Source organism: Gekko japonicus, unplaced genomic scaffold, assembly GCF_001447785.1.
Source record: "Gekko japonicus isolate JY-2015 unplaced genomic scaffold, Gekko_japonicus_V1.1 scaffold2468, whole genome shotgun sequence".
Taxonomy (NCBI): Eukaryota; Metazoa; Chordata; class Lepidosauria; order Squamata; family Gekkonidae; genus Gekko; species Gekko japonicus.
In genome coordinates this window covers 234,861-245,882 of record NW_015162024.1, presented here as the reverse complement: position 1 = coordinate 245,882, position 11,022 = coordinate 234,861, and the positions used below count along the sequence as shown (strand labels likewise).

At 41.8% G+C, this 11,022-nt stretch overlaps 1 protein-coding gene across 1 annotated transcript in view; it reads left to right on the top strand.

The window, feature by feature from the left end:
• Positions 1-493: 493 nt before the first annotated feature.
• LOC107105519 (serine/threonine-protein kinase ULK4-like) overlaps positions 494-11,022 on the top strand; it is a gene marked incomplete at its 5' end in the record, with an annotated part of 115,095 nt that continues 104,566 nt past the window's right edge. Inside the window, one exon of the mRNA XM_015405502.1 lies at positions 494-599. Within this exon, the coding sequence (XP_015260988.1) occupies positions 494-599 (106 nt within the window). The remainder of the gene's footprint in view (positions 600-11,022) is intronic.

Below are 11,022 nucleotides of genomic sequence, written 5' to 3'. Positions count from 1 at the left end.
TATCTTAATATAGTTACACATATATATCTCTGTGTGTAAATATACAATTACAAAATTAGATACATGGTTATAGAAAGAAATATTGAGAGGCACAGGCTATACAAACTGAGTAGATGAGGAAGGCATTTTTGGCAGGAGCAGCATGGTTGGAAACAGGTGAGGAGAGCTCCTGCAGCTTCTTTTACACAATTATGAAGGCTTATATAGAAAGTAGGGCCCACCCCTGATTGCTGTGCTCACAAACTAAACAGTTGTTTGAACACTAAATGAGCAGTTCTGCCTCCTGCCCAGAGACTTGCAGCAATACCTGACAAAGCAATGGCAAAAGCGATCATCCGTTTTTGTTGAACTGTAGGCAAAATTAGATTTATATCAAATGTCATACCCTGCCTTTCTCCATAGTGGAAACCCAAAGTGGCCTCCATGGGTTAGGTAGAAGACATTTCTTTCTGTATGCTTGCAAATTCTTAATGCAGATATATTTTTGTTACAGGAGCATCATGGTACGCTGCTGGGAAACACAATACAAAGTGCAGTTGCAGTCTTAAATAATCTGGTTTCTCATAAAAGTACGAACATGGCATTACTTTATGAACAAGGTAAGTATTTCGAACCCCTGGTACTTCTTGTAAATATTTGGCATCATGCTTCCTCAGAAACGATTTGTTTGCATCTAAAGTGTCTTAGAAAAAAACCACTTCTGAATGACTACAGTAGGTTTCCACTCTGAACATTATTTTTCCTGATAATGTTGTTGGATGTTTTAATCAAAAAATAATTGGAAAATCAGGAAAAATGCATCTGCAGCATTGCTTCTCAAATGCAGTAATTTATGCTATTATATCACTACGTCTAAATATAATCGTTTTGTCAAAAAGTGTTTCTTTTGAAATATGCAATCCTAAATACTGATCTACTTAACTAATTGCAGTTTTCATTGGTTAATATGATATCATTAGTATCTTTGGTATATTAGCTCATATTTTGTTTCATTCAAGTTACCACTGGACTATAAGTTTAGCTAAATAGTACATTATTTTTTTAAAAAATTAGCTACTAAACGTAGTTCTTGTTAAATATGTGGCCACAAGCCTACTGCTCATTATCCCCAAAAGTCCAGTGTTTTCACACAGATGTGTTTGGTTCATATATTTTATTTTCTTAAAGCGTCTGTCTATACTCCTCTGTGCTGGTTCTTGAACTCCTGATGGTGTTTAGAAACATTGTTGTTACCATGTCGAGCATGCAAACTGGGAGAAAATAAATCTCAGTAGGAGCAGTATATAATGCAATAGTGCCAAAGTCAGCCTGGATTAAGGATCTTTCCAGATGTTGTTTGTACGTGGGAGCATCATTGAATCAACCAGAACCCCCAGAAAGTGCTTACAGTGTATGGAAATCACTTTTCTCCCTTGACTTTCCAAGGGCATTCTCAGTCTTTCAGAAAAACATTACCCTTTGGACAAGTTGTCATGAAGGACTGAGGATACCATGGTAAAGTGACGTGAAGAACAGCTTGTTTAATCCAGAACGAAAAGCAAGCTGTAGTTCAAGGGAATTGTATTGCCTGTTTTAACTTTCAGTAACAGAATCCATAATAACATGATTCAGCTAGCAGTCTGCAGTGTAATAGACTGGATATTACATTTTCAGGGTTCCAGCTTCTCATAAGAAAGTTTGTGTGGGTGTCTGTCACATTTTTATCTCACCCCTTCTGTCAATCAAGTTCAAATAAGAGTTGCCAAGTAGCACTTATGATTTAAAAGACTATGGACGAACTGGATGAAGTCGTTATGCACACTGAGAAGAAGAAAATAGACATTTACTAAAATGGACTCACTAATCTCCTTAATTCATTGACTTAAACAAAAGCTTTAATTTTTTATGACTAACTATGTACTAACTGTTAATGACCTTCCTTTCTTGGGTTTTTAGTCCAAATTTGGCAACCATCCTAGTCAGCTTTTGATTATCTCCTGCCAGCATAATTGATAAAAGTGTCCTTCTATTACGACCTGGTAAGGAGTTAACTATCGGCTTGATCAAAACTTCCCTGATATTATGATCTATAAGACAATCGAAAATTACATGTTCCAATGTTTCATCAAGTCCCATCCCACATATACAACTTTTCAATCCCTTCTGTCAAAAACCTTAGGAAGATGTATACAGTTCTCTCCTGCATTTTATCACCACAACAAAACTGTGAAGTATACTAGAGAATGTGTGTTTGTGTGTGCATGCGTTCATGTGTGTGTGATTGGCCCAAGATCACCCAGTAAACTTAATGTGTCAGTGAATTTGATGGAGGGAGCTTTGACTCTCAAAAGCTTACACCCTGAACATTTTGTTGGTCTCTGAGGTGCCACCGGAATCTAATCTATCTCTTCATCTGCAGACCAACACAACTATCATCCTGAAACTATTTTCATGCTCCTGTTCTGTTCCTCTTCAGAGATTCGAACTGTGTGCCAAAGCACGTAGATGATTTTTTTTTAAGTCCCAAGTTATTAGATATTTAAACATTAATATATATATATAATGGGTGAGTTTAATCCCCAAGTTTAGGTGATACATACAGGCTCCTACCTTTATGAGCAGAAAGAATAAATTTAACTATAGAGGGTGTAACTGCCTTATCACTGCCAGCCAAGATAAATAAAAGATGAAAATCATGCAAGCAGACAGGAAACTTGGCAACAAGAGGTGTTATAAAGCAAGCCCTTTGAGTGGAATATCAATCACAACTAAAGAAGAAATGAGTTAGTTATTCTATGTATGCTCTTCTACATGGACAGATATTTGGGCTAGAAGGAATACAGCACAACCGCCCAATGTTATGCCAGGCTAAAAATAAAAGCTCACAAGATATTGGGCATGTAAGAAAGTTAAAATATTGTTGCTGGACAGAAAATAAAGGGGCTGAAAAGCCCCAACAAAGTGCGGAACAATCTCTTTTAGTGTTCTGGTTAATGCTATCCTGATCATGCTTTAACAATTCAAGAGTTTTCTGCCTAACACTAGGGATATCCAAAGAAGAGGATGGTAAAGCTACTCCAATGCTCTTAACTTTATATCTGCCAAGATGCTCCAAGATGACATGTGGGGATCCTGCTGTGTCTGCTGTAGTAAAACTGGCAAAGAATCATGATCTAACAAAAAGAATCTAAATCTACCTGCAGCAGTCCAAACCTTCAATGAAATGGAACTACAACCTGCTTCCAAAAGCAAGTTGGAATTTGAAAAGCATTTTGGGACCCGCAATAGGGCACAAACAGAGGAAGCCTGAGCTAATGCCACGTTAGTAGAAATTGTAGATACCCATAAAGGATACCCATAGAGCAGGAAAGACAAGATCTTAGCCAGAGTAATGCAGGAGTTGATTAACAGACGACAGAAGAGAAAATAAAGTTGGCTCTGTGGATTGTACTTCTAGTACAGTTACTTATAAGTACAGGAAGGGTCCTGCAAGCATTTAGGTTTGTTGTGTTCCCTTTGGGTCTTATCAAGATCTCAGAACCTTTTGAAAATTGTCCCTTATATGTTAAAAATATAAAAGCCTGACACATGACCTTTTTGATTAAAAGCATTAATACTGGATTGCTGCTCTCAGAGGAGTCACTTTAAGGATGCAAGATTTAACAGACTTTAACAATATGACCGGCACAAAGACATCTGAAATCTAATTAATCTCATGACATTTGACTAAAAGTCAAAGCAATGGACTTCAAGATGAACAGAGCACCTCACCCGTGAAGGGTGACTAGTATTATCTTTCTTTCATGAGGTATAAATGAGTTATTAAGTATCTTCTACAAAGTTTTATTGCAGACTTAATCCTCTTTTTAATAACTATCCATGCACTAAATGCCTACTGTTTTCTCTTAATATAGGATCTAATATCTGCTGCAAGCACTCATTTTGCAGTATAATTAATCTCTGGTTATTTACAGCTGAGGACCAACTGCTCCATCTGAAAGTTATTGTTAGGAGACTTAAAACAATAGCATGTATAAGGTGCTAGTTCATTTTTTTAATGAAATTGTTTGCCAGTTATGTTTATTTAAATTGATATTCTGGATTTTTTTTTTATTTTAAATGTCCAAAATAACCAGATATTGCTGAAAGGACAATCTGTTGGTTTTGCTTTCTTCTGCAGTGATTTCTGAACACATTTCTCTACAGTATATAGCACTGTTATTGTTCACATACCATCTTTCCTTCATCTTTCCGGACCAGTCAAACTAGCAGATGTTGTCTTTCACAATACAAACAAAAAAATGGATATGTGTTTTTAAATTTCCTCTTTTGTTTTTGTTAATATTAACCTGTATTGTTTTTAAAAATCTTTGTTGAAACAACCACTAGACATAGTACTGATTGAACAAGGAGATAATGAGTTAGAGTGAAGACGTTTATATAACCATGATTACTTGTAATACTATATGAAGCCTACCTCTTCTACATTCAATTGTTCAGAAAATACGAGTTTATTCAATAAATTCAGACATATACACTAACGAAACTTATATTTAGCTTAAATCTTGATTCTGTGGTTCATAAGCAGAATTTTTTTCACCTAGAAAAATAAATCTATTCCAGGAACGAACACTGAAATATTCTGGGTTAGATCCAAGAATATCTTTCCCATATTAAATAAATTCTTCAGAGATCAGAAGGGACTGGATTCAACACTTTGCCTTTAAAAATCATGGAGGAATATTCATACAGTTATGCTTTCATGTGATGAACACAGTCATCACATAATCACTTGAGCTTTTGAAACTATCAGAACATTAGTCTTGGATGGAAAGACAGCGAATATGACTAAAACTGCCACTATGCAAAATGGTTATTAAGAGATAAACACAGTCACCACATGGTTGCTCCTGAGAGATATGAAGCAATATGTCCTGGACATCCAATGCATTTACAAAGACAGGAAACAGTTTAAAGCTCAGTACAATTTTTGGTAAACATACAGATAGAGGATCAAAAACTCTTGGTAATCATAAAATCACTTTAGGCTAAATTGTAGCTGTTGTGACTCTGGTACCAAGCAGTTCTGTGCGTTTGGAATGAATACCTTCAGGACTCGGGATGTTTAAATAATGCCCACATTCCAAACTGGCATTGCTCTTTGCTACTAAGCAAGAACAGATGAGCTATTAAAAGATACTTCTGTTGGCTAAATAAATCTGTTTTTGTGTTTCTGCTACTGAGCAATTCTCCCTCTGAGGCGGAGGACATCTTGGGTGATTCCCACCATCCTATCAGGGAGAGGCAGGAACAAAAATTCTTTCTTCCTCTTCCTGTGTGCTATGGAAACGCCCCCTTCTCAGTTCTTTTCCTACCTCCACAGGGAGAGGTTTATTGTAGGCTTTACCTTCAAGTTTAGTGAGCTATCTACTTATTTTTTTCTAGCTTAAATTTCTAAATCTATCTCAATATCTTATCTACTTTCTTTCTCTGTAAGTCTTAATTTTTTTATTTTTCCTGTCCTCTAGAGGGAGCTTTAGCAACAGCCATAGGGCTTTACTGGTCGCTGAGGGAAGACTCTCTAACTGCTATCTGCAGGCCCGCTTAAAAAAAATGGCCAGATGATGCAGCGATGGCTATCTTTCCGAGTTGGAGAACGACGCCGTAATCATGGAGCTTGCTAGGGACATCCCCGGGGCCAGCATGACCTTTAGGCTTACCGCGTCCACCGGCCACGACCCTGAATTGAGCGGGGAGAAGACGGGCGTGAAACGGCTGTGCCTGGAAGAACTGACTGAGGAGAGCCTTCCTCTCTCGGCGTATGGAGGCAGCGGCCATGTTTGCGCTATGATTTTGGCGGGAACCGCTCCCGCGGTTATACCCGTGCTGCATAGTCAGTCCCAGCTCTCGGATGCCAGTCTCCTGGCAGGAGATTTGGGAACATCCTTGACGCAGACCGGCCCATTGTCTGGAAGCTCTAGAAGACTACACTTGGGTAACGTACCCTTACCTGGCGGGGACCCCTCCCCTCAAGAGTTTTTTTAATCTATGAGGCGCTCTATGAGAGCAGAATTCCTCAGTCTCTGTCAAATGGGTGAACTAGGACAACTCACTTCACTGACAAGTTCACCTGTCCCTGTCCCTGCTGGTCAATTTAGGCACAGAGACTCTGGGAATAAATGGCCCACTAAGGCTGCCAGAAAGCAGGTGCCTAGGGAAAGCCACTCAGACTCTGATAGGGACGAGGCTTCTGAACCTGATCTGGTGCATGCAGAGGAGGGGGAGTTCTTCTCTGATGAGGAAGTGGAAGATATTAGTGTACCACAACTATCTGCTAGGTTGTTTAAGCCAGAGGATTTTCAGTTCCTTCTGTCTAAGTCCCTGTCTGCCCTGGAACCGCAGGATCCTCCAGCTGAGGAGGACATATCTGCCCCAGGAATTAACCTAAGAAATAGAACTAAAGGGACAGAGGAGCTTTTCCCTAGATACGCTGCTCCAGAGAAGGTCTTCCCCTTCCCAGAATTTTTTGAGAGACAGTTAAAAGCGGAGTGGGCTAAACCTATTTCCAACAGACAGGCACCAGGGATTGTCAAAAGGTTGTATGATTTGCTGTCTAAGTCCCTGTCTGCCCTGGAACCGCAGGATCCTCCAGCTGAGGAGGACATATCTGCCCCAGGAATTAACCTAAGAAATAGAACTAAAGGGACAGAGGAGCTTTTCCCTAGATACGCTGCTCCAGAGAAGGTCTTCCCCTTCCCAGAATTTTTGAGAGACAGTTAAAAGCGGAGTGGGCTAACCTATTTCCAATAGACAGGCACCAGGGATTGTCAAAAGGTTGTATGATTTGCTGGAAGGCGCGACGAGGATTTTGAAAGGTTCTTCGTTGGCAACAGATGCTGCCTTAGATGCGCTTACCTTCGCATCTAGAGCTATGTCTCTGGCCGTGGTGGCAAGGAGGGGCTGCGCGCATGGCCAGCAGATCTTCAATCCAAGTTCTTCATGATGGCCTACCCCTTCCAAGGGGAGAAGTTATTTGGAGACCGATTGGACAAGATTCTGTTGGAGACCAGAGATAAGAAAAAGGCGATGCCTAAGAACTTACGTCATCTGGACAGACGCACTTCTGCCAGCCATTCCTTTCGGACGTCCAACATGTCCTTTTGTGCGAAACACGATCAGAAATGTAACGCATGGGGATCTGCGAAACAACCCTTTAGAAGGCCCTTCAACAGCCCACGTTTTGGCAGACAGGCCAACAACAACAGACCCGAGAAATTTGACGAGACAACAAAGTTACCAAGGCATGACTTTGACAGCGTTCCGGTGGGGGGAAGACTTCTTCTTTTCAAACCAGCTTGGGAGGAGTCTCAAGCAGATGCCTGGACTTTAGAGGTAATTTCCAAAGGTTATTCAATAGAATTTCTATGATCACCCCCCCTACCGGCTAGTCATCTCGCCAACTCGCAAGTCTACCCACAGAAGATGCATAATGCAGGCAGCGATACAACATCTGTTGGACATATTGGCGGTGGAGCCTGTTCCACGGGAACAGTTGGGCCAGGGGGTCTACTCAATATTCTTTACTGTGCCGAAGAAGAACGGCGACTAGAGGGCCATTGTGGACTTGAAATTTGTCAACACATTCATAGCCCTCCAGCACTTCCACATGGAGACCCTCAAGTCAATCACAGAAGTGCTGCAACTAGGGGAATTCTTGGCCTCCCTGGACCTCACGGAGGCCTACCTACATGTCCCAATTCTACCAGCACATCACACGTTTCTGAGATTCTGCGTGGACTGCCGTCATGTACAGTTCAAAGCCCTACCATTTGGATTGGCCACAGCACCAAGGGTTTTTACCAAGATCTTGGTCAACCCAATAGCTCATCTGCGGAAAAAGAGCATCCATGTTCATCCATACTTGGACGACCTGTTTATATGATCGGTCTCCAAGGAGAAAGCACAACGGGGTGTTCAAGATACGATTCGTTGTCTCCAAACCCACGGCTTCTTAATCAACATGGCTAAGAGTTCTTTGTTCCCGACCCAGAGGCTTGAACATCTGGGCATGTGGATAGACACCAGGAAGTGTTCCCTTTTTCTGCCAGAAGAGAAAGTGCTGAAACTACCTTATTGACTTACAAGATACTCATCTCCTAAAAGTACTATATATACCAAAAAACAAACCCAAAACTAGTTTGTATGGGAATGTAAGACACACACACACACACCTTTTTATGGTGTCCCTTGAGGGGAAAAAACCCTAGTCTTGCATATTGTCCAAGCATCCCAGCCCAGTCCCGGGGCAGAACACTTTGGGTAAGGGCTGCAAAACACAAAAATTATTTATTTTTATTTTTTGCATTTATATCCCGCCCATCCTGTAAACAGGCTCAGGGTGGGTCACAGAATTTCAATAAATACAATAAAATTTAAAACACATTAAAACATATAAAAACAGTCATGCTTGCCATAGGGAGAATCCCTATAGGGAGGGCTAGACAATGGGATGGTCAAGCTCCCCCCCAACTTCAAACAGAGAAAAGAGATTTGGAGGTGTTAAATACTAGAGAGACTTCAGGAAGGAAATTCTGGAGACTTCAGGAAAAGCTTCTCTGGCCTGGCCTGACCTGGTCAGTTGGTGGGGAAGAGAGAGGTGATAAAACTCCTGGAAGCAAGGAGTAAGGGTCTCTTTTGTGCTGAGTTCATCAGAGTAGACAGAACTCTCAACTGAGGTCTGGAGGAAGTGGCTGTTAACCATGTTCTGGCCTGGAGAGCTGGAAGAAGCTTCAGGATAAGGAAAACTCTGTAGAGATCTGTAACTACCTAAGCTAAGGAGCCTGTCCTATATTTTAACATCTGATAGAGGGACAGAGGAATTGCATTTTACCAATTTCTTTTGAATCCCTTGCTCAAGCTTGTGCTAAGCTAAAAGTGTACTAGTGAACATTTTCTTTTTAATAAATACTTTATAACTTTTGATGCTGGTAGTGGTTCTCTGTACAGCATAGGCCTCCACCATCTTGGACATGCTATTTTAAAAGGAGTGCCAAAGAGAATGCAGGCAGTTGGCAAGTGGCTATTCCTCCAGGGGCACACAAGGCAGTAAATGGTCCTTGTGGTAACCAAGCACTGGACAGCAGGAGACACAGAGGCAAGGCCTCAGAACTTGGAAGGGAAGCTGGGAGTCCTGACCCTCCCAGTCGGCAATTCCTTACAAAAGTCAGGTGGTGGCAGTGGTTCCCTGAGAAAGAAAAGCCTCTCCAGGTGTTGGGGAAACCTTGGAGGGCAGGGTGGAACAAGGTCTGCAGGCCAGAGTGGGCCCTTTCCGCCACAACCTGTGTTCTGTGATCTGTAAACTTTCTACTCAAATCCTCGTAATCCTTGAAAATATGATCCAGTTTATTCTGTACACTGCCATTTGTCCCCATATGAATACAAAGAGGGGATATTTATCTGTGGGTTTAATGATCTTTGGCAGTTGCTGCACTACATCAAAAACCCTTGCCCCAAGGAGACAACACACCTCACAAGAAAATTTATCAGGGTGGCACACAGCTGACTCCATTCCTCTCGATATAGAGTCTCTAATAATTATCACTCATTTTAAATTATGATACTGTACAGTCTTAAATTTCAGAGTTGTTGGCTTAATACTGCCAAGCAGTGTGCCCGCTCTTGAATAGAATCTTTATGCTGTTCCATCGAGTTTGCTCCAGCACATTTGCTGTGTCTTTTGCCACCTGTCCTTTGTATAGCAGCACTGTACAAAGACAGCCGGGAAATCTATCTTGCCGTTCCCTTTTTAGTGTAATTAATTCGTTTGACTCTGAATGTAATGCTGGCACTGTATTCTATGCATCTGAAATTTATTTAGAATTTTGTAGTTGATCTGTCCTAAGGGTACAGGGCATAATAAAAAGTAGAGACATCACCCTGCCAACAAAAGTCCATATGGTCAAAGCAATGGTATTCCCAGTAGTACTGTATGGCTGCGAGAGTTGGACTATAAGGAAGGCCGAACGCTGAAGAATAGATTCTTTTGAATTATGGTGCTGGAGAAGACTCTTGAGAGTCCCCTGGACTGCAAGAAGATCAAATCAGTCAATCCTAAAAGAAATCAACCCTGACTGTTCCCTAAAAGGCCAGATACTGAAGCTGAAGCTCAAATACTTTGGCCACCAAATGAGAAGGGAGCACTCACTGGAGAACCCTGATGCTGGGAAAGATTGAAGGTCAAAAGAAGGGAATGGTAAAGGATAAGATGGTTAGACAGTGTTATCAAGGCAACGAATGTGAAATTAAGCAAACTCCGGAGCACGGCGGAAGACAGGAGGGTCTGGCGTGATGTGGTTCATGGGGTCGCAAAGAGTCGGACTCGACTGTGCAACTGAACAGCAAGGGTACAGGACAAGTAACTGCATTGCATAGCATGGGGGGGGAACTGCAGGGGTCTAGCGCATGGAAGCTAATGTTGCTCGTTGAAGCTAATGCTGCTAAACAACATTCATCTGCGGTAGTTTTTGTGCACATTCTATGTCCTTTTAAAAATGCTCAATTTTGTACAGTTTTATTCAAATCAGTGTTCATTCTGAAGGAGGAAAACTTTGCGTACAGATTGGAATGACTTTGTGTTAGGGCCACTTGTCATTTTAATAATAAGATGTTTGGTATGTACAGGGCTTTTTTTGTAGAAGAAGCCCAGCAGGAACTCATTAGCATAATAGGCCACACCCAACAGCAGAAACTCATCAGCATATTAAGTCACTCCCCTGACAGCGCAGCTCATTAGCCTATTAGGCCACACCCTCCATGCCTTCCCTTGGCTTGCCTGGGCATTCTGCGGGCAAGCTGGCCCTTGGACAGGCCTCTCCGATCCTTCCAGGCCCCCCCCCCCGACACACCCACCTCCGAGTCGCTGGTGGGGCGCTCTCCAGGCCTTCCCTCTGTAGCCAGGCACACAGAGGTTTTGAGTGGGCGTGGCCAACTCTGAAGCCAGACGGAACTCCGTTCCTGTGTGTTCCTGCCCAAAAATAGCCCTGT